Source organism: Neophocaena asiaeorientalis, unplaced genomic scaffold (assembly GCF_003031525.2).
Source record: "Neophocaena asiaeorientalis asiaeorientalis breed wild unplaced genomic scaffold, Neophocaena_asiaeorientalis_V1.1 scaffold119, whole genome shotgun sequence".
Lineage (NCBI taxonomy): Eukaryota > Metazoa > Chordata > Mammalia > Artiodactyla > Phocoenidae > Neophocaena > Neophocaena asiaeorientalis.
In genome coordinates, this window is record NW_020175821.1 from 630417 (window position 1) to 655466 (window position 25050).

The 25050-nt window shown below is 51.4% G+C and overlaps 3 protein-coding genes across 13 annotated transcripts in view; 2 read left to right on the forward strand and 1 right to left on the reverse strand.

The window, feature by feature from the left end:
- The window catches only part of STRC (stereocilin), a 17047-nt gene extending 1543 nt beyond the window's left edge, over positions 1 to 15504 (forward strand). Inside the window, exons 3-29 of one of the 3 annotated variants that reach the window (XM_024732579.1) lie at positions 5 to 29; positions 778 to 2032; positions 3001 to 3063; positions 3155 to 3265; positions 3437 to 3603; positions 3772 to 3958; positions 4075 to 4190; positions 4447 to 4579; positions 4937 to 5119; positions 5403 to 5441; positions 5609 to 5776; positions 5951 to 6016; positions 6497 to 6622; positions 6929 to 6987; positions 7814 to 7937; positions 8051 to 8163; positions 10359 to 10494; positions 10908 to 11104; positions 11299 to 11389; positions 11610 to 11766; positions 12378 to 12547; positions 13182 to 13337; positions 14097 to 14239; positions 14431 to 14579; positions 14809 to 14906; positions 15003 to 15150; positions 15346 to 15504. In XM_024732579.1, the coding sequence (XP_024588347.1) occupies positions 5 to 29; positions 778 to 2032; positions 3001 to 3063; positions 3155 to 3265; positions 3437 to 3603; positions 3772 to 3958; positions 4075 to 4190; positions 4447 to 4579; positions 4937 to 5119; positions 5403 to 5441; positions 5609 to 5776; positions 5951 to 6016; positions 6497 to 6622; positions 6929 to 6987; positions 7814 to 7937; positions 8051 to 8163; positions 10359 to 10494; positions 10908 to 11104; positions 11299 to 11389; positions 11610 to 11766; positions 12378 to 12547; positions 13182 to 13337; positions 14097 to 14239; positions 14431 to 14579; positions 14809 to 14906; positions 15003 to 15150; positions 15346 to 15434 (4469 nt within the window). In that variant the 3' untranslated portion in view covers positions 15435 to 15504. The remainder of the gene's footprint in view (positions 1 to 4; positions 30 to 777; positions 2033 to 3000; positions 3064 to 3154; positions 3266 to 3436; positions 3604 to 3771; positions 3959 to 4074; positions 4191 to 4446; positions 4580 to 4936; positions 5120 to 5402; positions 5442 to 5608; positions 5777 to 5950; positions 6017 to 6496; positions 6623 to 6928; positions 6988 to 7813; positions 7938 to 8050; positions 8164 to 10358; positions 10495 to 10907; positions 11105 to 11298; positions 11390 to 11609; positions 11767 to 12377; positions 12548 to 13181; positions 13338 to 14096; positions 14240 to 14430; positions 14580 to 14808; positions 14907 to 15002; positions 15151 to 15345) is intronic. The other 2 variants (XM_024732580.1, XM_024732581.1) reach the window with 2 other exon arrangements.
- Positions 15505 to 15700: 196 nt separating this feature from the next.
- Positions 15701 to 21916, reverse strand: LOC112391187 (creatine kinase U-type, mitochondrial). 2 transcript variants are annotated; one of them, XM_024732456.1, is made up of 10 exons: positions 21800 to 21916; positions 20650 to 20959; positions 19824 to 20022; positions 19527 to 19622; positions 18930 to 19151; positions 18699 to 18784; positions 18466 to 18589; positions 16474 to 16608; positions 16145 to 16270; positions 15701 to 15946 (listed from the first exon to the last, which is right to left on the reverse strand). In XM_024732456.1, exons 2-10 carry the CDS (start codon positions 20796 to 20798, stop codon positions 15833 to 15835), a joined length of 1251 nt encoding a protein of 416 aa, XP_024588224.1. In that variant the 5' UTR covers positions 20799 to 20959; positions 21800 to 21916; the 3' UTR covers positions 15701 to 15832. The 2 variants fall into 2 exon arrangements, with proteins under 2 accessions (XP_024588224.1, XP_024588225.1); XM_024732457.1 differs by having other exon boundaries at positions 21707 to 21816.
- A 3077-nt stretch (positions 21917 to 24993) lies between these two features.
- Positions 24994 to 25050, forward strand: part of PPIP5K1 (diphosphoinositol pentakisphosphate kinase 1) — a 46332-nt gene continuing 46275 nt past the window's right edge. For all 8 annotated transcript variants that reach the window (XM_024732446.1, XM_024732448.1, XM_024732449.1 and 5 more), the window contains exon 1: positions 24994 to 25026. The gene's annotated coding sequence lies outside the window, so the exon portion shown is untranslated. The remainder of the gene's footprint in view (positions 25027 to 25050) is intronic.

Below are 25050 nucleotides of genomic sequence, written 5' to 3' on the forward strand. Positions count from 1 at the left end.
CTAGGCAATCTTCAGCAGCTGCTCTTGTGGTAAGTAACAGGAGAGGAGTTCTGAGGGATTGGGTGTGGGACGTCATCAGCCTCCAGAGTGGAAGAGGAAACTGATGGGAGGGGTGTAGTTTACAGGTTTTTGAGTGTGACTATCGAGGTTGGTGTCCCAGCTCTACCTCTTCCTAGCCATGTGACCTTGGGCAGGTTATAGCCTCATTCTATGCCTCAGTTTCCCCACTTGGGAAATATGGATAATATTAACTACCTCAGAGTTTTTGCAAGGGATTAAATGAGTTGATACTGTATGTGTAAACCACTTAGAACTGTGCCTTGCACATGGTGCTTGATAAATGTTAACTAATAAAGATGGGGTATGGAAAGAAAGGACGGGATTGCTTCCTCCACTCCTTACTGTTTCAGTACAACAGTGCCAGAGCACAGGCGGACATATTCAGTTGCTGGGCAGATTTCCTGATCTGTGGCCAACCAAGGGTTGTGTTTAAGCTGCCTAAAAGCGTATGCAGAAAGGAGAAAGAAGGGGGCCAGGTGGACAGAAGGGACTCTAACTGCTCCTAGGTGATTTTTGTGCCTTGGCGGGACAGATCTCTCTCCCCTTTCCCCCCATTCCAACATTTAAACCAGTAACACCAGTACTCCCAGTGACCTCACTTTTGGAAAAGCCTGTGCTTGCCACCCTCCCTGCAGGGCTCTGGGCCGGGGCCAGAAGTCTCAACCTGAGGACATGTAAACTGATCAGATGCTCACCTGCTCCTCCCTCTGCATCCAGGGGCATCCGGCACAATCTCTCCTGGGATGTGCGGGCATTGGGCTTTCTGTCTGGATCGCCACCTCCACCCCCCGCGCTCCTCCAATGCCTGAGCACAGCTGTGCCTCTGCCCAGGACTTCCCAGCCCTCAGCCCACATCAGCCCTCGCCAGCGGCGGGCCATCTCTGTGGAGGCCCTCTGCGAGAACTCCGCAGGCCCAGCACCGCCCTACAGCATTTCCAACTTCACCCTCTACGTGATCTGCCAGCACATTAAGCCTGTCTCCCCGCAGCCCCCTCCCAGCACTGCTGCCATCTGTCAGACAGCTGTGTGGTATGCAGTCTCATGGGCACCAGGTGCCCAAGGCTGGCTCCAGGCCTGCCACGACCAGTTTCCCGAAGAGTTCCTGGAGGCAATCTGTAGCGACCTCCCCTTTTCCACCCTGTCGTTTCCCAACCGCCGCTTGGTAAAGCGGCTCTGTGCGGGCTTGCTCCCACCCCCTACCAGCTGCCCTGAAGGCCTGCCCCCTGTCCCCGTCACCCCAGAGATCTTCTGGGGCTGCTTCTTGGAGAACGAGACTCTGTGGGCTGAGCGGCTGTGTAGGGAGGCGAGTCTGCAGGCTGTGCCCCCCAGCAACCAGGCTTGGGTTCAGCATGTGTGCCAGGGCCCCACCCCAGATGTCACGGCCTCCCCACCCTGCCACATTGGACCGTGTGGGGAACGCTGCCCAGATGGGGGCAGCTTCCTGATGATGGTCTGTGCCAATGACACCATGTACGAGGCCCTGGTGCCCTCCTGGCCTTGGCTAGCAGGCCAGTGCAGGATAAGTCGTGGGGGCAATGATACTTGCTTCTTGGAGGGGTTACTGGGCCCTCTTCTGCCCTCTCAGCCCCCACTGGGACCATCCCCACTTTGCCTGGCCCCAGGCCCCTTCCTGCTTGGCATGCTGTCCCAGCTGCCACGCTGTCAGTCCTCTGTGCCGGCCCCTGCGCACCCCACACGCCTACACTATCTCCTGCGCCTGCTGACCTTCCTCCTGGGTCCAGGGGCCGGAGGGAAGGAGGCCCAGGGGATGCTGGGTCAGGCCCTGATGCTCTCCAGTCTCCCAGACAACTGCTCCTTCTGGGATGCCTTCCGCCCCGAGGGCCGGCGCAGTGTGCTGCGGACAGTCGGGGAGTACCTGGAACAGGAGGAGCAGCCGACCCCCCTGGACTTTGACCCCACTGCCAGCTCCAGCTCTGGTGTAAGCAAGATGGAGCTGCTGGCCTGCTTCAGCGTGAGTGATCTGCCAAGGTGAAAGCTCCTGGAACAGAGGGAAGGGCCTCCATGGGAATTCTCTACTATATTACTGAGAGGCAGGAGTGTAGTGCAGCGGTTAAGCCCACAGCTCTGGAGTCATACAGGCTTGGGTTTACATCTTAGTTCTGTGATCAACCCTGGACAAGTTTTTAACCTCTCTGAGCAATATTTTTGTCATCTGCAAACGAATGGGGAGAATAATGGTGCCACTCTTTTTAGGGTGGCTGTAAGGATTACATCAGATAACACATGCTGTGGCCTTAGCACTAGTATATGATATAAAAACAATATATAATAAATGTTATCTCATTATTCTTCCTGACTTTTTGATTTTCCCCCTTTCTGCTCTGGAAAGGAAAGGGATCAAGTTAGAGGGCTCTAATTCTGTCCCTAGAGAGTGAGAATTGGAAACTGGCAAAATATAGGAAGATAAGGCAGAAATGAGAAAAATTCAGGGTGATTGCAAATCAGAAGAGTTGGGTTTCAGGTTCAACTATGCCACAAGTGTGGTTTTAGGTGAGTAATTTAATTTGGTTTTCCTGGGCTTCAGTTTCTTCTCTGTAGAGTGAAGGGGCTGGAATATGTGAATACCTTAGTTCATTCATTGAGTTCTGCTTACTTGTAAGGCACTTTGCTAGGTTCTGTAGGGAATATAAAGATTCCTTACTCCATGTTAGGGCCCACTTTCTCGAGTCCTGGGACCAGTGAAATGTAATAATTTGGTTCATATCTACAAGTATTTACTGAGCCAACTATGGCCCTGGCATGGGAAAGGCTATAGCAGACATGGTCCCTGACCTAAAGGAGTGTAACATCTGAGCAGACACACATACTAGCTTCGGATGAAGGACAAGCATTCTAGCAAGTGGAGTTGGAGTGCCTGGGGAAGCCGCAGGAGGGACAGAGGAGACAGCTCTCTTGGCATCTTGTCTGTCTCCCCTCCAGCCTGTGCTGTGGGATCTGCTCCAGAGGGAGAAGAGTGTTTGGGCCCTCCAGATTCTAGTGCAGGTAACAGATGCGGGGGTTGGGGGGGCAGTATGCGGGTGGCCTGAGGTCCCTGCCCAGTGAGGCCATAACCACCATGACCTCCTACTCCCAGGCATACCTGCACATGCCGCCAGAAAATCTCCAGCAGCTGGTGCTTTCAGCGGAGAGCGAGGCTGCTCAGGGCTTCCTGACGCTCATGCACCGTTCCTGGGCCCAGATGCAGGTGGGCACGGAGGGAGAAGGGAACGAGGGTGGCGGGGGAAATCTAGGAATCAAGAGCACCTGGAACCAGGTAGGCAATGGGCTCGCTCTAGCAGAAGGAGGAACTTAGCAGGGGAGATGGCCAGAAGAGTGGGCATCCCCAGAGCCGGCATTCATTCCTGTGCCCCCACAGGTGCCACCATCTGAGGAGCAGGCCCTGGGTCGTTTGACAGCCTTGCTGCTCCAGCGGTACCCGCGCCTCACCTCCCAGCTCTTCATCGATCTCTCACCACTCATCCCCTTCTTGGCTGTCTCCGACCTGATGCGCTTCCCACCATCCCTGTTGGCCAATGACAGTGTGTAAGGACCTTGTACCACTCCTCCTGACCCTGTCAGGGTCAGGCCAATCCCCCCCACCTAGAGCAGCCCCTTCGATTAAAACTGGGGAGTCTCCTTCCTGTCCATGACAGCAGGTCTGCGCAGAGCCAGGGAACAGGGCCAAGGGCTAAGACCCATTACTCTCCCTAGCCTGGCTGCCATCCGGAATTACAGCCCTGAAATGAGGCCTGAACAGAAGGAGGCTCTGGCACGGCGACTGCTGGCCCCTGAGCTGTTTGGGGAAGTACCCGCCTGGCCCCAGGAGCTGCTATGGGCAGCACTGCCCCTGCTCCCCCATCTGCCTCTGGAGAACTTTCTGCAACTCAGCCCTCATCAGGTATGTGGACGATCCTTTATTTGACTAGGCTGTTTTCTGATAGGTGGGATGGGAGTCAGTGGCATGTCTCCTAGTCCCACAGTGACCCCAACACAAGCTGACCTTCCCCATCTCAGATCCAGGCCCTGGAGGATATCTGGCCAGCGGCAGGTCTTGGGCCAGGACACGCCCGGCATGTGCTACGCAGCCTGGTGAACCAGAGTGTCCAGGATGGAGAGGAGCAGGTGCGCAGGTGAGTGGTTGTGGGACCGGTGATCACGGCCAGAGCTGGGGAGAGGCAGGTACAGCTGCCATGATGGGTTGGGGTCCTAGAAAGGAAGGGGCAAGAGAGTAGGCAGTGGCCCCTGGCGGTGTAGGGCTCCAGGAGAGAGGCCTGTATCTGGCATCCATATTTCCTAGTTTAGCGGTCGGAGTGCTTGCTCCATGTACCCACATGGTCCCCGCCTTAGTACCAGCCTCAGTGAAGGCCAGCTTCGTGCCCTCTTCAGGCTGGGGCCCCTCGCCTGTTTCCTGAGCCCTGAGGAGCTGCAGAGCCTGGTACCCTTGAACGATCCAATGGGGCCGGTAGAACGGGGGCTGCTGGAATGTGCGGCCAACGGGACCCTCAGCCCACAAGGACGGGTGAGCCCCTCGGCACAGGCCTACAAGACTCCAGGCTTCCCGTGGGGGGTGGTCTGTGTGGAGGATGTGCCCAGTCATCTCAACCAAGCTTGAGCACAGTTGGTGCCAGCCCTTGCCCCACCTTGGCTACCTTCATTCCTTACTTCCTTACTCCATGGCCATTCTTATCTGTTACCACCCCTTCGGGACCCTGCTCCATCTGGTCTGTCCTTTGATGTCTTGAACCCAATCTGCTCCTCTCCCATCCCTGGTTCCAAGCCATTATCCAGGCCCTGGGAAATCCAGATGTGGGATTAGAGAGGAGGCTTAAGGTTCACCTGTCTTTTCTCTCAAGTCCCAGACCTTCTTTGGTTACAGGTAGCATATGAACTTCTGGGGGTGTTGCGCTCATCTGGAGGAACTGTGCTGAGCCCCCAGGAGCTTCGAGTTTGGACCCCTCTCTTCCCTCAGCTGGGCCTCCGCTTCCTGCAGGAGCTGTCAGAGCCCCAGCTTAGAGCCATGCTTCCTGCACTGCAAGGAACCAGTGTCACACCTGCCCAGGTGGGCCTATCTCACTCCCTGGCTTCCATCTGCCACCCACGGAACCTCAGTCAAGAGAATTACATTCAAGGATACCATTGGGCCCCCTGAAGCCTCCTTTTCCTCTGTCCCAAGGAGGACTCCCTCAACCCCCTTCCTCAGATGAAGAAGAGCCCAGAGCCAGGCTGGTCACTGGTGTGGTAGAGAGGGAGCTGGAAGGTTTGGAGGGAGGGCCCTAGGGACCTGCTTGGGACCTGGCTGCCAGGACCTGAGAGCTGTTGTTTCCTGTCCCATCCTCCCTTAGGCTGTCCTACTGCTTGGACGGCTCCTCCCTAGGCGTGACGTGAGTAGCAGCAACTTCTCAACATCCCCCAGAGCTCTCTGTCCACCCCCCTTTCCCTGGCTCCCTCTCAGCTCCCCTCATACCTGCCGCCTTTCTGTACTGTGATTGTCCTCTTCCCTACCACCTGGCCCAGCTTCTTCAGGCCTCTTGTCTCTCTTGCTCCCCAGCTGTCCCTGGAGGAACTCTGCTCCTTGCACCCTCTGCTTCCAGGCCTCAGCTCCCAGACATTCCAGGCCATCCCTAGGCGAGTTCTGGTTGGGGCCTGTTCCTGCCTGGCCCCTGAACTGTCACGCCTCTCAGCCTGCCAGACCGCAGCACTGCTGCAGACCTTTCGGGTATGAGAGCAGCAGGGAGGATGGCCAATCAGGGATGAGGGCTCTGGTTGGGAGGAGGGCATCTTCCCTGTGCCCAGGGAAGGCCCCTCAAACCTCATCACTTTTACACACACACACACACACACACACACACACACACACACACACATATACACGCATCTAATTCTCGTGCAGGTGAAAGATGGAGTTAAAAACATGGGTGCAACAGGTGCCAGTGCAGCTGTGTGTATCCCTGGTCAGGTACGTGTGGTTTCTCCTGACTGAGCTCCTCTCCACATCCCAGGGCTGTTTCATATGGCTGGTGCTGCCCCACATTCTCTCCCTGCAGTGGCCCCGAGAGTCCAAGCTAGCTCTGCGCCCACCAAGACATTCGTAGCTCTCCCCAGAGCCAGTTGCAGGACAGCATGACATCCTAGAATGTCACAGCCACAAGGGTCTGAGAAATCTTCCAGGCCAGTCATCCTGTTTTCAGATAAAGGGACCAAGGCTCTGAGAAACTGAGGGAGTTTAGTCCATCAGGTGCCTAATCAACAGTGACACTTGACCACAACCGTCTTTTATGTGAAGGCTCTTGGGTGTGCCCTGTTAGAGTGGCACATGCCATTCCACCCTTCTCCTAGTTTTGGTCCCTTCCTGCCCCCATGGTTCCCCTACTTCTTTGAGGCCTGAGTCCAGACCCTTTCACCTATCACTACACTGCTACACCCACCCCACCGGCAGCCTATCCCCACCACCTGGCCAGACTGCCTGCTGCCTCTGCTCCCACTAAAGCTGCTACAGCTGGACTCTGCTGCTCTTCTGGCTAACCGAAGGCATTACCGGGAGCTGCCCTGGTCTGAGCAGCAGGTAATTCTTCCCACTACCCCAGAACTCCCTTCTCTCACTATTTTCCACCTCCCTCACCCATCCCTCAGACATACGGCACATTATCCCTAGCATCCCTTATGATGTGACCTGCTTTGCTCTTTCTTTTTCCCTCCTCCCTATTGCCTATTTTCTGTCTCTCTCTCTCTCTGTCTCAGCAGTGGGCATTTGGGAGAGTAGGAGGCTGGTGGGACCCACAGGGTGGAGAGGCAGCAGTGGGTCCAAGGCATCATAGGTCCTTGGGCAATATCTCTGCTGGGAAGTGGCTCCTCTTTCTTTCTCCTGTAGGCACAGTTTCTCTGGAAGAAGATGCAGGTGGCCACCAACCTGACCCTCAGGGATCTGCAGTGAGTAACTTGTGTTGAGCTGTGAGTTTAATTCAACTAACATTTTTTGAGTGCTTACCATGTGCCAGGCACCATGTGATATGTGGAGGAGTGGGGGTATGAGGATCAATGATGCATAGCCTCAGCCTGGGGGTCTTCTTCTGGCTCCTCCTCCCCTGACCCTCCTGCCCTTCCATAGCACAGTATCTATCCTGATTGGGTTCAGGTCCTAGCCCCATCACCTGTTTGTGATCTTGGGCAAGTCATTTAGCCTCTCTAAGCTTCAATTTTTCCTTCTGTAGAATAAGAATTAAAATGGTACCTTCTTACTACCACAGCATTGTAAGTCAACTATACTCCAATAAAAATTTTAAAAATAAATAAATAAAATGGTACCTTCCTATAGGTTGTGAAGATTAAATGAGATAAGGCATAAAAGGTACTTAATACAGTGTCGGGCCCAGTGTAAGCTTCTGGTAGACATTTGCTAATTAATCCTTCAGAGCCACTGACCAAGCAGGAATAAACAGGAGTTAAGTATCACCTTACTTCCACCCACAGTAAAAGAACCATGGGCTTCTGAAGACATGGCTCTAGTCTCACTTTACCACATTTCTAGTAGAATGATGCTGGGAATGTCACTTGACCTCTGTAAATCTTTATTTTCTTCTCTGATAAACAGTGATTATGTTGTGGGAAGCCAGTGAGAATATCTATGGAAAGATATTTCTCAAACTGTAAATTACCGTAAATGAACATCTGTACTTGTGTTGAGAATGTTGATATCAAGGAGCAGACAGGCTGTGGCACGTGTTGAATGAGCATCTACCCACTCACACATCTACAGGGCTCTGGGTACTCTGGCAGGGGGCATGTCCTGTGAGTTTCTGCAGCAGATCAACTCGATGGCAGACTTCCTTGAAGTGGTACACATGATCTATCAACTGTCCACTGGGGTTCGAGGGAGCCTGGTGAGAGGGGTGCTTGCGCATTAGTGGGAGCAGGGAGGCGGGGACGCTGGGTATAGAACCCAGCCTCTATGCTCAGCTCTGTCCTAAACCTGCTTCCCTACCCTGTCCTACAGAGGACCTGTATCTGGGCAGAGCTACAGAGAAGGATGACAATGCCAGAGCCAGAACTGGCAACCCTGGGGCCAGAACTGAGTGGGCTGGACACCAAGCTACTCCTGGACTTACCGTAAGGCTACAATTGGAGATACTGGATTCTCAGAAGGCTCAACCTAGGGTAGAAGATGTGCCCTTAGGAAATACCTTAGAGGTGGTGTTTTTCTGTCTGGTGGTTCCCTGACATCAGTTACGGCCTAAATCAAAGGATTCTTTTCAAAGTTGTGCTAGGGGAACTTTCCTGGTGGTCCAGTGGGTAAGACTGCATGCTCCCAATGCAGGGGTCCCAGGTTCGATCCCTGGTAGGGGAACTAGATCCCGCATGCATGCCGCAAGTAAGAGTTCGCATGCTGCAACTAAGAAGTCCGCATACCGCAACTGAGTCCGCATGCAGCAACAAAGATACCGCATGCCACAACTAAAGATCACACATGCCGCAACGAAGATCCCACGTGCTGCATCTAAGACCTGGTGCAGCCTAAATAAGTAAATATTTTTTTAAAAACGAAAAACAAAGTTGCTCTAGGTATTGACTGGCTCCCCAAACAAGGCCCCAGCATGGGACACCTGAGCGTGGCAACATTGTGATGTGAGCTGCCAAGCAATATATATATATATATTTAATATTTATTCGGCTGCGTTGGGTCCTAGTTGCAACACATGGGATCTTCATTTGCTGCGTGTGGGGATCTTTAGTTGCAGCATGCGGGATCTTTAGTTGTGGCATGCAAACTCTTAGTTGCAGCATGTGGGATCTAGTTCCCTGACCGGGGATTGAACCTGGGCCCCCTGTATTGGGTGCATGGAGTCTTAGCCACTGGACCACCAGGGAAGTCCCCAAGCAATCTTATTATAACCTAGGCCACATTAATAGAGGTAGAATATTTAAAATGAGGGAGGTAGAAGTTCCCTGGTGGCCTAGTGGTTAGGATTCCGCGCTTTCACTGCCATGGCCCGGGTTCAATCCCTGGTCATGGAACTGAGATCCCATAAGCCACATGGCATGGCCAAAAATAAAAATAAAAAATGAGGAAGGTAATGATTCAATTCTGCCCCACAGGACTGTAGTCTGCTTAGGGAACTGTGTTCTTAATATGTTCAGAGGAGTAGGTAAAGATAAAATGTATGAAGCATGTGATAAATACCTTCAAATACCCCAGGGGCTATCAAATAGAAAATAGATTGGCATGTTTCTGAATGGCCCCACTGGGCATGACTAGTACCAGCGAATGTAAATCAGATTTTTACACAATATGAGGAAAATTGTGGTAGTGAGTTCCTGGCCACTGGAGCTATTCAAGCCTAGTCTGGATGGCCCCATAGCAGGAATGTTGTAGAGCAAATTCAAGTATGCATGAGGAGAGAGAAGACTAGATGAACCTAAGGTGGCTCCTAAACTAGATACTCTAGGAGTTTATGAGTATCTCACTCACAGGCTTCTTTTCCCATTTTGCCCCCATGCTCACCCCATTGCCAACTGAACTGTAAGTCAGAGTAGGAAAAAGCTGGTGTTGGTCTTTCTGGGAGGTGACTCCATCCTTACATTTTTATAGACCTTCCCACAGATTTTGGCTTTTGTACTACTTGTTCCAGTTCCAGACTTGGCAACCCTAGATAGAGTACATGGTGTCACTTCTGATTTTTTTGGCAAAATGGCTTTTTAAAAAATGCCTTTCAAATCTATTTAAATATATTGGTTCTTGGAGATAATTTAGAATCCCAAAGACCTGGATGAGGTGAAAGATCCTGGACCATGAGTTGGAAGACCTGCGTTCCTCATTTGTGAAAGAGAGATGAGAAAATACCTCTCTTACCCCCAGGTTTTGCCATAGAATCAAATGAGATAACGCCTAAAAGAACTTTGTCAATTGTATAGTGCTATACGAACGAGAGGGGACCTTCTCACAATAAGTAGAGGAAGGGTCGTACTGTGGAAAACAGGAACTGAGATTAAGACCCCACCATTTGATCTCTTTGAACCTCAGTGTTTAATAAAATGGGGGAGGGGACTTAGTGATACTTAATATTTGGGGTTTTTGATTCCATTAGATGAGGTAGGATTGTTTGTTACTTCTCAAGAAGACTGGAAATATGTCACTCCCTTTGTTCTCTCCCTGCAAGCACTGTGGTGGGAACTGGATCTGGGGCTTCCTTTCCAGGGCCACAGGGTTTGGTCTAGTGTTGCCTCTTGTCTGGGCAATGTGGCATTCTGTGGTCCCTTCTCAACTTGGCTCAATTCTGAGTCCCCCCACTGTCAAACTGCTATAGGATCCGGTTGATGGACAGACTGTCCAGTGAATCCATTATGTTGGTGGTGGAGCTGGTACGAGGCACTCCAGAGCAGCTGCTGGAACTGACCCCACTCCACCGGGCAGCCCTGGCAGAAAGGGCACTAGAAAACTTGGTAAGAGTCCACACCATCAGACTCAGAACTGTAGCCTGGGCCATTCTTACCACTCAGACAATGCTCTCTGTCTTCTAGGCCCAGACCTGAACTTTTGCTGCCAAACAGGTTTTTGTCTACAAGGCCTTAGCCCCTAGATCTACCTCTGTGTTCCATTCCTTGATAGTCTGCTTCATGTTTCTTGTCCATATATCCCTTGGAGTATAAGAATTCCTTGGATTCCACCTCCCAGTCTTCCTGCCTGCTCCTATTTGGGCTCATTGTTTAGAAAAGTGCACAATGACAATGAACTTCATAGGGTCTTGGGTTGGGAGCTGGAGGGAGGCAAGGTCAAAGGTCTTGGTGTCTTTATCAAAGAGACTGGTCCTTTGAGACAGCAGTGCATTGTCCCAAGGCCTGATGCCCCTCTCCAGGCTCCAAAGGAGACAACAGTGTCAAGGGAAGTGCTGGAGACATTGGGTCCCTTGGTTGGATTCCTGGGGATAGAGAGCACACGACGGATCCCCCTACAGATCCTGCTGGCCCATCTCAGTCAGCTGCAGGGCATCTGCCTAGGAGAGCCATTTGCCACAGAGCTGGGATGGCTGCTGTTGCAGGAGCCTGTTCTTGGGTACGGACCTCCGGGAACTTCAGATTCTAACTCATTCTTCACCCACCCTCTCAACCACCCTTATCAGTGGCAGCCCATTCAATATGCTTGAGGTCCTTGGAGCCCTGAGTCCCCAGTCCCAGCATGTCTTTCCTCTTCCTTCTCCTCACAGTTCACTCAGCATCCCAATCCCTGATCTTCTTTCTGTCCCTCAGGAAACCAGAGTTATGGAGCCAGGATGAAGTCGAGCAAGCAGGACGCCTAGTATTCACTCTGTCTCCCGAGGCTATTTCCTTGATACCCAGGGTGAGGTGAAGGAACAAGGGAGGGAGTAAGAGTAGAGAGGGGACTGGGGAGCTGGTTCCAGGGAGCTAAGACCAAGGAAGTTGAGGGCAAAGGGTGTGAAGCCCAAATTTAGCAGGGGGGCGGGGACTGCTAAAAAGAGACAGGACTTTGGAATTACAGCTGTAGCAGCTGGCCCTGACCTGCCCGGCTCTGCCCACCCTCCTTCTACCTTCTCACCCAGGAGGCCTTGGGCCCAGAGACCCTGGAGCGGCTCCTAGAAAAGCAGCAGAGCTGGGAGCAGAGCAGAGCTGGACAGCTGTGTGCAGGGCCACAGCTCACTGCCAAGAAAGCGGCCCTGGTAGCTGGGTTTGTGCGGCCCACCGCGGAGGATCTCCCAGGTGAAACTCCCCACATGCCCATACATGTAGCATGGTGTACAGGAAAGAGTTTCCAACAATGCAGTCAGACTTGTGCCCTTTAAGCAGATTTGTATAACTTCTCTCTAGGCTGGGGTTTTCTAACGTATAAAGCACAGAGGTGTGAGGGATGATCTTCAAGGTCTCTTCTAGTTCTAGGGTTCTATAGCTCTGGGAATTTATAACTCATTATATTTTTAGCCCAGGACTCCCCTTTCCCTGCTCGCTTGTCCCTGTTAACAGCTAACTCAGCTCTAGGCTTGATTAAGCGTGGAGCTCTCTCCTGGGAAGACGCTTAGGATGGAGGAAGGTGACACTATGGGGCTAGGGACCTGGGTTCCAATCTAGATCTGCCATTCAGTCCTTGAGCAACCCCGTCGGTCTTCCATCTATACAATGAGGGACTTATCCTCTCCAGTCACTTGTTCTAATATCGAGTCCTATAAATCTCACACTGTAGTAATCCCTTGAGCCATGCTGCCCATATTGCCCTGTCCTTCAAAGGTTGGTGGGGGGGTCATTCCATCTATAGCTATCTCTCTGGGCATACTTTAGTACTACACTGACACCCTGGCCCTGCCTTCCCCCTGTAGAACCTGTGCCAAATTGTGCAGACGTACGGGGAACATTCCCATCAGCCTGGTCTGCAACCCAGATCGCAGAGATGGAGCTTTTAGACTTTGAAGACTGCCTAGCACTGTTTGCAGGAGACCCAGGACTTGGGCCTGAGGAACTACGGGCAGCGATGGGCAAAGCAAAACAAGTTAGTGATGGGAGAGTCCAGTTGGGGTTGGAGGTGGAATAACATAAGGAAGCCGGTTGGGTGTGATATGGAACACAAGGGAATGGATAGCTGGGTGAGGGGTGGGGACATAGGAGATAAAAGAATTAGAGGGTTTGGATCCTGAGTAGGAAGTCAGAGGGGATGAATACTGAGGGAAGGAAGCTAGTGAAATGGGTAGAGGGACTAGAGAAGTGGTTACCAAACTTTAGTGTGTATCAAAGTCATCTAGGGAGCAGGTTTTTTAAATGCTTATTCGAGGATCTCATGCTAGACTCACTGAAGAAGAATCTCTGAGGATGGGGTCTGGGCATCTGCATCTTAACAGTCACCGCCCACCCCCAAACCCCAAGTCTGGTGCACGTAAGAGTTTAGAACTCATGGACTAGAGTCTGCTATTCTTCACTACTGAGACTCTAGAGTCTTTTAATAACACCTGAGTCAGAGGAACCTTAATCCAGTCCTCTCATTTTACAGTTGAAGAAACTAAAGACCCAGAGAAGGCAAGTGATTTGTCCAGAGTTACACAGCTAAGGTCATAGGCAAAACTAAGACCCAGCATTCTGACTCTTAATCCAGTGCTTTTTCCATTCACACTCTTCCTCTCTTTCTCTAGTTGTGGGGTCCCCCTGGGGGATTCCGTCCTGAGCAGATCCTGCAGCTGGGTCGGCTCTTAATAGGTCTAGGAGAGAGGGAACTACAGGAGCTGAGGCTGGTTGACTGGGGTGTGCTGAGCACCCTGGGGCAGATAGATGGCTGGAGCTCCATCCAGGTAACATCTTCTCTCCTCTCTACCACCTTCCAAACACCCATCCCACAGATACAGGCCTCTAGGGCATCTAAAGCCCAAGGAATTTCTTTCCTGTGATCCTGCCTGGCCATTCTTTCTATCTTTTCCTAATACCCCATACTAGTAGCCTTAGGAACTCTGATTTATTCACTCTGAGGCCCTGGACACATAATACTTCCTTCTGCCTCCTTTCCCTTTGGCCTTCTTTTTTTCCATCCTTCTCTTTTTTGGATCCTCAACCTTTCCCATGGCCATTGGATCTTCAGGTCTTTTTATTTTTAAATAAATTTATTTATTTTATTTATTTATTTTTGGCTGCGTTGGGTCTTCATTGCTGTGCGTGGGCTTTCTCTGGCTGCGGCAAGCGGGAGCTACTCTTGGTTGCATTGCATGGGCTTCTCATTGCGGTGGCTTCTCTTGCTGCGGAGCACGCGGGCTTCAGTAGTTTTGGCTCGAGGGCTCAGTAGTTGTGGCACGTGGGCTTTAAAGCACAGGCTCAGTGGTTGTGGCACACGGGCTTAGTTGCTCCGCGGCATGTTGGATCTTCCTGGTCCAGGGCTCAAACCCGTGTCCCCTGCATTGGCAGGCAGATTCTTAACCACTGCGCCACCAGGGAAGCCCAGATCTTCAGGTCTTAATAATAAAAAATCCAGTAGCACTTGTCCCTTCCCTAAGCAGTTGCCCATCCATGACTTCCCCATGACTTCTCTCCTTATCCTGTGGCCTCCACCCCCACCTCAGCTCCGGGTTGTGGTCTCCAGTTTCCTGAAGCAGAGTGGTCGGCACGTGAGCCACCTGGACTTCCTCCACCTGACTGCACTGGGTTACACGCTCTGTGGACTTCGGCCAGAGGAGCTGCAGTATATCAGCAGTTGGGAGTTTAGGTCACCTGTGGAGGAGGGTGTGGGTGGTGGTGCTGAGGGAAATGTGGGCTCACTGGGGAGGGAAGGATCATGCAGGAGTGGTCCCATGGAGGAAGGGATCTCACCTGAAGCCATTTCTACCATCAACTCATGACCATGGACCCTTATCACCATGGCTGAATCCTTCTCCCTTCCTTCCCACTCTTCCACAGCCAAGCAGCTCTCTTCCTGGGCAACCTGCATCTCCCGTGTTCTGAGGAGCAACTGGAGGTTCTGGCCCAGCTCCTTGTGCTGCCTGGTGGCTTTGGCCCAGTCAGTAACTGGGGGCCTGAGATCTTCACCGAAATTGGTACAATAGCAGGTAGGGAGACTGGGCCACTGCTGCTGCTGGTTGTCAGGGGTTGGTTTCCATACCATGGATGGACTGGTTGGAGGACTGCTCTGGAGTTCTTAAGGTGGGAGTCTGAGAAGGCATTTAGGTAAGAGGTTGGAGATGTGTTGGGGAAGGTCTATGGTAGGATACCTTGGGATTATCTGGAGAAGGCCAGTATAAGATAACATTTGCATGCCCATCCCACTTGCTTCAACAGCTGGAATCCCAGACCTGGCTCTTTCAGCACTGCTGGGAGGACAGATCCAGGGCCTTACCCCTCTGGCCATTTCTGTCATCCCTCCTCCGAAATTTGCTGTAAGTATTGATGGAGTGGGGTCTGGGGTGACCACAAGAGAGCCAGGGCCCAACAAGGGCTACAGTGGATGTCCTGATTCTTGCTTCCACCCCTAGGTGGTGTTCAGCCCCACCCAGCTATCTAGTCTCACCAGTGTTCAGGCTGTGGCTGTCACTCCTGAGCAAATGGCCTTTCTGAGTCCTGAGCAGCGACGAGCAGTTGCATGGGCCCAGTATGAGGGGAAGGAGACCCCAGAACAGCAGGGTGAGTTCCCAACTGCACAGCTTGACCCACCAACCCCTGACCCAGAATCTGAACCCTAACTTGGTACTGGTTGGCTCACAGAACCCTTCAGGGAGGTCCTGGAGTGAAGGGATCTACAGGCAGATAGTTTCCAAGTATCAATGGCTCCTGTGGAGCAGAGCTGTGATATTCTTTCCATTCTCTGTCTCATTATAGGTCGAAGCACAGCCTGGGGCCTCCAGGACTGGTCACAACCCTCCTGGGCCCTGGCATTGACCATCTACTTTCTTGGCAACCTGCTATGAGCCTGTCTCTGCAGTTAAAGAGAGAGATTGTTGGGAAAGACATTTTAAGTAATAATGAATAAAGTGCAAATGGAAGTGCAATCTAATTACCCTCAGGAAGCTGATGAGGAATATGGGTAAAATGCTAATGCTTTCCACCCACCTGAGAATCAGTGTTCCTGGCATGCCATATCTGGAGTCTCTTTCCATCACAAATAATCCCACTGCCTTTTTTTCTTTCTGCAGGCTAGTTCCTCCTCATCCCACCATTAGAAATAACACAACTGGAGTGTAGCCAGTAGTCTTTACTAGGACAGAGGGAGTGAGGGGGGAAAGGGAGGATCCAGAGTAAGGAGAATGGGCCACTGTTAGAATGGCAGAGGTCCTGGGAGTCTTGAGTCATCTGCTGGGGATGGGAGTTAATGCTTGTTGGGGAGAGGCGGAGGGACGCGGATATCCTGGCCTCTCTCCAGACGCCGTTCACAGTCAATCAAATAGTTTACTCCATCGATGACCAGCTGCACCAGCTCCACCTGAAGGACACTAACCCTTGATCTCTGCTTCCCACAATCTGACTCTCTTCCGCACTGATTTGACTGCTCTGGGAACTCGTTTCCAATTTCCTCCCCACTCAACCTGAATTTCATTTCAGATTCTATTACATTCCTGAGGCTCACTCCCTGTCACATCCCAACCCCCACAGACCTATCCCGAATCCCTAAGAATCTCACCTCTGACTTGCCCAGTCGGTCCAAATTAGAGATGTCAATGATGTTGCCTGTGGCAGCTGTGTCCACTCCTCCAGTTCCACGTTTTTGGAGTCTTAGGTTCTCTAGGATCTTTGGGAAGCGGCTATCCTAGAGGGGAGATAGAGATTGGGGGGCAGGGTCAACACAGGCAGAGATTGGTTCGACCTGAAAGAGCCCTGAACCCACTCAGAGCTCTTCCCCTTGACTCTTTAGCTACACTATGTCTGCTCCTTTCCAAAATGCCCAATCCCTCCCACCCATACACAGCCACCTTCCTCCTTCACAACCCTCTAACTCCACAACTCCTTTACTTTGCTTAGCAGGGGCAGTTTGACGTGCACTCCTGCCCGAAGTCCAGTGCCTAGGTTAGACGGACAGGTCAAGATGTATCCCAAACGCTCATTCCACATGAACTCCCAGCCACGCTCCTGGATCAGCCGCTCCACCTGAGTGCAGAAAGGCTCTGTTAGTGAAAAGTCAGGGATATGCTAGCCTTCCCTTAGCTAGACCCACAGGAACTCTAGAACTATGTCTAGAAACAAAGACTTGGGATGTGAAAGAATGACACTGAATTTTTTTTTTTTTTTGGTGGAAATGGCTCATTATCATGCATAAAAGATAATTTTGATGTTGCAAGCCCATAATGATGAGATTGTGCAAAAATATCCTGTGTGGAAGAAGAGAAACCTGAGGGAATGATGCATTAAGGATGATCTAGGGAGATGAACAGAGGTGGTAAACTGAACTGAGAAAAGATCGATTATTCAATGAGTTCTGCATGCATTGACATCTTTACTTTGCTAATGAGCCTAGAGCTTGGAAGGTTCTTTCAGCCAGAAAATGAGGTTGTAGGCTTTGCAACAGGAAGAGGCAAGGGAGCCTGTTAACTGTGGAAAGAGCACATGTGAGAAAGCAAGAGGAAGGTGAAAATGGAGCAGAAGAGCCGGATTCATAGTTGTGGAGGGTGGGGAAGGAGTGTGGGAAGCATGTTTTTGTTTCACGTAAGCATCCTAATCATGAAGATGACTGTTACGAGTTGAAGAGACTGGAGATCTGCCGGAGTTGATGGACATGAAGACCACTACCTAACCTGAGTAAGGGGACGCTGTTCCTAGTTCAGAAAGAACCATGGCATAGGGGGATATTGTATATGATGAACAAGGGGAAATTCTTCCATCTAGAATAGTAACAGCAGTTAACACTTAGGGAACACTTATTACGGTCCATGCACTTTACATGCATTATCTCACTTAAACCCCACAACTTAAAATGTAGGAAGTCTTACTCTCCCAATTTTACAGATGAGAATACTAAGGCATATAATTTAATATGTTACCTATTACTTGCTAAAAATAACAGAAACTTCCCAGGCAAGATCTAAACGGAAGAGGAGCTCTCTCCCTTTACAAGTTCAAAATAGAACTGTATACATGAGAAAATACAATAAGGATTGGGTTTATGGGGATTTGTAATCTGGAATTGAATATGGAGACCTAATCCATATAGGACTGAGGATTCAGTTCAACTCCTCACGCAGAGCAACGCACTTTGGAACTTGGGCCATTCCATCCTCCACCTTCCCTGGTTTCCCTCCTACTCTCAGCTTAAAATCTAGACATGCTACTTTAGCAAGAATGACAGAATCCAGAGTTAAGGCCTACCTTGGCTCCCAACTGGGTGGTTACATTAGAATCATGAGCATACCAATCTCTCACTCCTTACATCCATCCAGGCTTAAACCTTTTCCTTATCTGCACATCCCACCATCCCACACCACACCCCCCAGGCACTGAGCCACCATCTCATTTACTCCTTCTTTGCATTATTTGGCAACTGCTTTATTTACTTCCTTAGATTCCTGACATTCTCTCTTCCTATTCTTAGGGTGACCACGTATCCTGGCTTTCCCTGGACAGTTCTGATTTATACCTCTTGTCCTAGAGTGATAGGTGGTGATCCTTTTCACCATCGAAAGTATCCTGGGTTGGTTGATAAATTATATGGTCAGTCTACCATTTTTCTTTTTCTTTTTTTTTTTTTGTAGTACATAGGCCTCTCACTGTTGTGGCCTCTCCCATTGCGGAGCGCAGGCTCCGGACGCGCAGGCTCAGTGGCCATGGCTCACGGGCCCAGCCGCTCCGCGGGATGTGGGATCTTCCTGGACCAGGGCACGAACCCGTGTCCCCTGTATCGGCAGGCGGACTCTCAACCACTGCGCCACCAGGGAAGCCCCAATCTACCCATTTAAATTTGTTTTTTCCTCAAGTCCTCCCACCTAGTTCCCTTATACACTCTTCTCCGACCTCTTTGAGGCCTCGGCAGAATCTTTCAAACACTTTCTTCATGTTGCCACCCTTCTCCATGGAGATGACCCGTGTATGATCCTCCTCATTCACCCAGATCAAGAAGCTCTTCTCATTGTTGTGCCTGAAGGCAGGAGAGAGGGAGGGACAGGTATTAAGAGGCAGGGCAAGAATTGGGGGAGATAGAAAAAAAAGGGCACTTATAGGGGCAGGGGGTAAGCTAAGCCTCATACCAGATTCCACGAGCATCTGGCCAGTCTCGAGCCATTCCTGCTGCGGTCAATAATGGGGACACAGGTTTATCAAACAGGAAGTGGTCCTGGGGAGAGTAAAGGGACTTGGGTTAAGAATCCTCACAGTAGCCCCTGGGCTTCTCAGAGCCCATCTACCTCATCTGGCCCAGCCTCCCCTGACTATTCTTTCCATCTGCCCCTCCTGCCCAGTTCGCTCTCAAAGCCCCTCACATCAATTAGCTGCTGCTGCTCAGCCTCTGTCATCTCACTGAGCCGATAGTAGCGTCCAGCCAGGTCACCCTTCAGGCCACTCAGTGCCTCCACCACAACACGCTCCACCTCTCGTCGCTCTGCCCGGGTGCAGGCTGGAGGCAGGCTGAGACCCCGGATACTTCGGCCAGTTCTGACTCTTGTGGACAATACATACCTCTCATCAAAGTAGCCAGAACGGATCTGGGGAATCAGAGAAATTAATGTAAGTCACAGAAACACAGTGGATGGGAGCTCAGGGCCTTTGGGAAGGAGAGACCTTAAGGACTAGAGGGGTCCTCATTGCCTGCACTGGAGGAAGCCCATTGGGCAAGCACTCCAACTGAAAGGGCATTGTAAACCCTCCCCCAAACCTGCCCACCTTGGGGGGTAGCCATTCTCATCCGCCCTCTCCTCTCTACAGAGGCTGCTCCTGAACATACAATTCTTTCCCCACACAGACTGAAAGCTCAGCAGTATAATGACTATGAGTCAGGGTATAATTATGGTTGAAGGGACTGGAGAAACAGAATGTTGTATATAAGGCAATGCAAGTCAGAAGTGGAATATTCGACCTACCTTGCTGGCATCCAGGTCAGTGGTATGTTTCATCGTCTGGGGGTTATATCCATTGTGTCGTTCTTGGATCACAGGGTCAAACAGCTCAGCAAATACCTGAGGGGCAGTTCAGAGGAAGAGGGTGGTTAAGGAGAGGGAATCCCTTCCCAAGGTTTAGTTGTGGATTGATTTCACTGGGTGAGAAAACATGAGTATGGATGGTCCAGTCTTAAGGGTAAGTGAGGTCTTTAGGGGAAAGGAGCTGGGATTACTGGGGAGATAAATTGGGTCACCAGGGGAACTCTGGGGGCCCCCTACCTCATAGGTCTCCTCATCACCAGCTACCATGCCCACAGTCTTGATGAAGGGGTGGCCAGGGTTGTCCACGCCAGTCTGGATACATTGATCTAGCGTCCAACCAGTGGGTGTGGTCTTGTCGCAGAGCCGGGCATAGACTGCTGGGGTCAGGTGACTGGCCATGCAGTTGTTGTGCTTTCGGAGGTCTGGGTACTCAGCACTAGGGAGGGGGTACCAGTAACCATGGAGGGAGGGCACAGGGGGCCTAGACCCAGTGCACTCAGCTGGGAGCATGTCTGGCTTTGTTCCTTGGGAGGAGGGGAGGTTAGAGGGAGGCTAAACCTTGGTAATCTCATCAGGGACTTTCAGGATCTATTCTTTCCCAAGAGTTCTAGCTTCCTCTGGCTGGAGGCTCAATTCTCCCAGATCTGCTCAGTTCTTTCCTCCCATGGACACAACATTAGGGATGGGGGGAGGGGAAAGACTAAGGAGGGGAATTCAGGAAACGGGAGAGAACAGCAGGAAAAGGAGATGGAGGAGAGCGGAAAGGATAGTTCCTGGTCTCTCAATTAGGAATTTGGGCAGGGTAGGTGCAACCAGAACTCACAGGGCCAGAGCTGGCCTTGGGGGTGGGAACTGCGGGCTCCAAGTCCTCAGGAATGCTTTCACCTTACGGTTTTGGCCTCCATCCCCACCCCCACTGAGGTTTTCAGACTGTCCAGCGCCTGTACTCCAGAGCCTTCGTGACTATAACCCTTCTCTATTGCCCAGGTCCCCATCTCCATCCCCGTCAGCAACTACCCGTCCCCCACCCCCACCCTCACCCGGGCGCCTGAGACACTGATACCTCGGGGGATACAGCCTCCGTCGTTCGCCGGCGGCTCGAACAGGTTCCGAGCGGAGAAGAAACCCAGCGGCTAGAGACCCAGCTCCAGCCAAAGCCAGGAGTCTGAGCCCCGGGCGGGCAGACAGGAGACGAGAGAAGGGACCAGCCATGGCTTGAGGGTCTGGTTACGGAATCCCGGAGTAAGAGCTGGCTCAGGGCAGGAACCGGGAGGGAGGATGCAAACAGGCTGACTGAGAGCCGGAGGTGGGTGCGAGGCTGGAGCCGAAATGGAGGGAGGCTGGAGCGGGAGTGGAAGCCGGTGCCGACCAGGCTGCAGAAGAGGCGCAATGAGCTAGCGGCGGTCGGGCGCAGGAGAGGGAAGCAGAGCTGCAGTCTCCAGGGGTGGGGCTCATGCAGGCCCCGCCTTCCCGCCTGCCACGGCCCTAGGTGTGCGGGGGCAGAGGACAGGCACCACCCACCAGGTAGATTAGGAGGACTGGAGATTCGCAGCCTTAGGCCGGGGAACGGGCCCACCTGAGATGAGGTCGCCCAGATTTCAGCACCAAGTAGAGGACAGCACCCAAGGGGACAGGAGAGACCCGAACACCCTTCCCCTAAGCCTCCCGGTTTAATAGGAAACCCGTTTCGTCGCCCTGTGGGTGTGAAAGCGTGACACTACCCAACCTCTTCTCGTTTTTTCGGCCTGCCTCAGCAACCTCTCCATCTTCCCAGGGGAGGCGGCCTCGGGGAACCGTGGAATAAACACAGATACCAGAGGAAGACAAAGAGAAAGCACACAAGCAGACGCTGAGAAAGACACCAGCTGCCTCAAGGTCACCTTTTCCTTAGAACCAGGAAGAGGACCAAAGCTCCTCCCTGTCACACCTGTGCTCTCCTTATAAGGTTGTGGAAGGATTCCGGAGAGAAATCAGGGAAACAGGAACTCTTACCCCATCTGTGCTGTGTTGCCCGCCCCCACCCTGCCCCCAAGTCTGAAGCCCTGCTCTGTCCTTCCTCCACTTCTCATGATCCCCCACTTTTCCCCCTCCTCTGCCCTCCTCCCCATCTCCTACTTCACCTTTGATCTTTTACTTCTCAGAGTCTTTTCCAGGCTCTGACCAGTTTGCTGCTCACAGGACTCCCTCTGAGTATTCTCGGCAGGCTTGCCTACCTGTTGTTTGTGCTGGGCGTGGGGCTGGAGTTGGGCAAGGAATTATTATGCTTTCTTCTTCTCTCCCTTCTCCCCGCTCTCTGTAGCTCCCAGTTCCTGAGCTGAAGGGGAGTGTAAGGTGACGTGAAGGGTGTGGCGAGATGACGAGGTGTAGGACGGAAACAGGCAGGCACAGGTCCCCAACCATCACACGTGTTTCCTCTCTTGGCTCCCTAATGCTGTTTAATCCAGACTGTAAGGAGGGGTGTCCAAGGGCATGGGGTCACCAAGGAATCTCTGCCTTCCACCTGGTCCCTTCTCCTCCTCCCTCCTCACAAGGTGCATATTCATATTTGAGAGGGCTTTGTTCCCATATCTCCAAGTGTGACTTGGGTATGACTTGACCTTTGTCCTGGCAGAAGGAGAATGAATGCTTGGAGCTGAAATAGAGATGTGGGCTTCAGTATGGAGGATCAGTTAAGATGGGGTAGGCATGGTGGCATTAGCCCATTCTTTCAGGTATTGATGACAAAATATTGGCCCTCTGTACACGGATGCCGAAACGAGATACAGAGACAGAGTTTTGGAGGAGAAAGAAATAGTAGCTTTATTCTTGGAGGGAACACAGCAGGCTAGCACCTCAAGAACTGTGCCCCCCTCCCTGTGGAATAGGGAGTGGTCTTCTAGTCAGGGCTCATGGTGGGGGGGTAGGTGATAAGGATCAAGGCAGTGACTGGGCTTGCATTCTTCTGATGGGTTGGTGGTGAGGTAAGTAGGAGTCAGCAACATCAACCTTCAGGTTCCAGCTGGTCTGGGGTCTGTGGGCAGCATACCCACCTGGAGGGGTTTCAGTATCTGCAAGACAGCTCAAAGATATCTTTGTGTGTGTCCGTTGATGGGGAACCAGGACCTTACCCCAAGGCTGCACTAACTGTTTCTCTTGACTGTTTCTCTCTTGTCTTGCATCCTCTCACTTCCCTGATTAACAACTGCTTGAACCTGCCTATTGGAAGTAGGGAAAGGTCATGGAGGCTGAATGAAGGCTATTTCCTGTAATCAAAGACATGGGGGACACAGAAAGTCTTTGTGCCCAGGAGCCCCACAGGGCCCTGCTCAGTATCATTACCTTGGTGTACCCACAAGACAGCAAGACACTTGTTAATCTTAAGGGAGAGGATCTGAGAAAAAGGAATTCCCTTCAAGTTGTCCACTGGCCTCACTGATGAGACCCCACTCCATCCCTTTACTCTCATTTCATTCATTCGTCTCAGGCTTCCCTAGTGCTCCTTTTCCTTTCTTCCTCATTTGTGGGTAGCCTTAGTAGCCAATTACCTCTCTTCCAGGTCCATCAGTTCCTTCTTCTCCTGGTAAGACAGTAATAATCAGAGAATAGATGGAGTTCTGCAGTTGTGTTACCTGAAAACTGGGTTCACCTTTTGGTGGGTGTCAAGCCAATAAACCCAACCAAGCCAAAGATCAGGAGAAGGAAGGATTTATTATTACTTGCCACAAGTAAGGAGAACACCAGGGATCTCTCCCAAAGCAGCGTCTCCCCGAACAGCAAAATCTGGGAAGTTTTCAGCTAAGGATACATGCATATTCATGAAGGGGTGAAACCGAGCAGGACCCTATGGAGCTCAAAGATGAATTATTATGTATATCCTTTAAGAAATCAGGGCCCTGCCCCAAGACTGCACTGTTGTTTCTTGACTGCTCCTCCCTTGTTTCTGCATTCCCTCCCTTAAGATCATTAATTACTGAGACCTGTTCAAAGGCAAGCATTGTGGCCATGCTTATATCACAAAATGGCTTAGGCCAAAATGGGTTCTCTTATATCAAGAAAGCCATTCCTGGTTCTCTTTCTCCAGTGACCCCCTAACCTATCTGCTTACACTAGGGACAAAATGGAGCAGGACGCTGTGGTTCCCTCCCAGGTACAAATCCCTTCTGTGTCCCCTGTTTCTTGTTTGTAAGAAATAGGCTTCATTCAGCCTCCTTGACCTTTCCAGAGTTTCAAGGGCAGATTCAAACAGTTGCTAATCAGGGAAGGGAAGGGATACAGAAACACAGAGGGACAATCAAAAAACTATAGTGCAGCAATTAAAGCAGGATCTTGGTTCCTCCCAGAGGAATATTCATAACAATATCCTTGAGTTCTTCTGCAGGAACTAACCCCACCTCCCACATGGAAGATGGTAACTTCAGGCTGAATAACAGAGTTCTGGAGCACTGCCCTGTTACCTCACCACTAACCAATCAGAAGAAAGTCACATACTTGCAGCCCTCACCCCAAATTTTGCCTATAAAAACTTTCCCCCCCAAACCATCAGGGAGTTAATGGGGTTTTTGAGAACGAGCCACCTGTTCTCCTTGCTCGACCCTGCAATAAACCTTTCTCTGCTCCAAACTCTGGCCTTTCTGTTTGTTTGGCCTCACTGTGCTTTGGGCACACAAACTTGCGTTGGGTAACAGAACTTGGAATAGTCTTGACCAGGGAAACCTGAGTGAGGATGCAAAGATAATAACAATACAAACATACACAAAATGCTTTCATATAATCAGTACCCTATGGGTTAGGGTTTTCTAGTCCCACTCTCTCACAGGTGAGAAAAGAGGGGCTGAGGGAAGTTCAATGACTTGTCCAAGGCTGCACAGCTATTAAAGGCAAGAGGGCAAGCAGAGTGTGGAGATAGGAATCCACTTGTTCAGCCTTCCAAGTCCATCCATCGTCTTGTCTCCTCCATAAGTAAGTCTCTTTTCCTTCCCTTAACTTTCTGATTTGTTTCTCTCTGTTTTTGTCTCTAGCCTCCCTTTCACTCCTCTAGTCCATTAACATTTGCAACATACATTTATTGGATCTCTACGTCTATCATATCCCGTTTTATTTTACAAAACGAACAGAAGACTTGGTTTTGTCCTCATGGAGGTGCAATGGCACAGACTCTGCCTCTTCCTCTACATCTCGCTTCCCCCCACTTCGTCTCACTGGAAATTTCTCTGTCTAGACCAAACATCTGGACTGTGGCGACGCAGTTAGAAATCAGAAAAAGAACAACAGGTTGCACTTCCTCCTCAGAACCACTAGAGGCCACCATCCTCCGCGCAGAAGCGCCGGCCAACGCAGCCTGACTCTGCTGCCGGTGCGCGCCCTCCGCTGATTGGTGGCGCCGAAGAGAAGTCGTGCTTTGATTGGGCCGCTGTCAGGTGTCGCTGCCGGCAGGTTCGGGTGCGCGAGCGCAGGGAGGCGGGTGAGTGAGGGCCGGGGGCGGTGG

What these genes read in the sequence shown, in the direction of transcription:
- LOC112391187 (XM_024732456.1), bottom strand. Translation starts at nt 20,798, where the DNA reads ATGGCTGGTCCCTTCTCTCGTCTCCTGTCTGCCCGCCCGGGGCTCAGA. An exon ending in CGGAGGCTGTATCCCCCGAG is followed by an intron (nt 20,023 to 20,649) that starts GTATCAGTGTCT and finishes CCCCCTCCCTAG; the next exon opens with TGCTGAGTACCCAGACCTCC. An exon ending in CTGACCTGGATGCCAGCAAG is followed by an intron (nt 19,152 to 19,526) that starts GTAGGTCGAATA and finishes CTGATTCCCCAG; the next exon opens with ATCCGTTCTGGCTACTTTGA.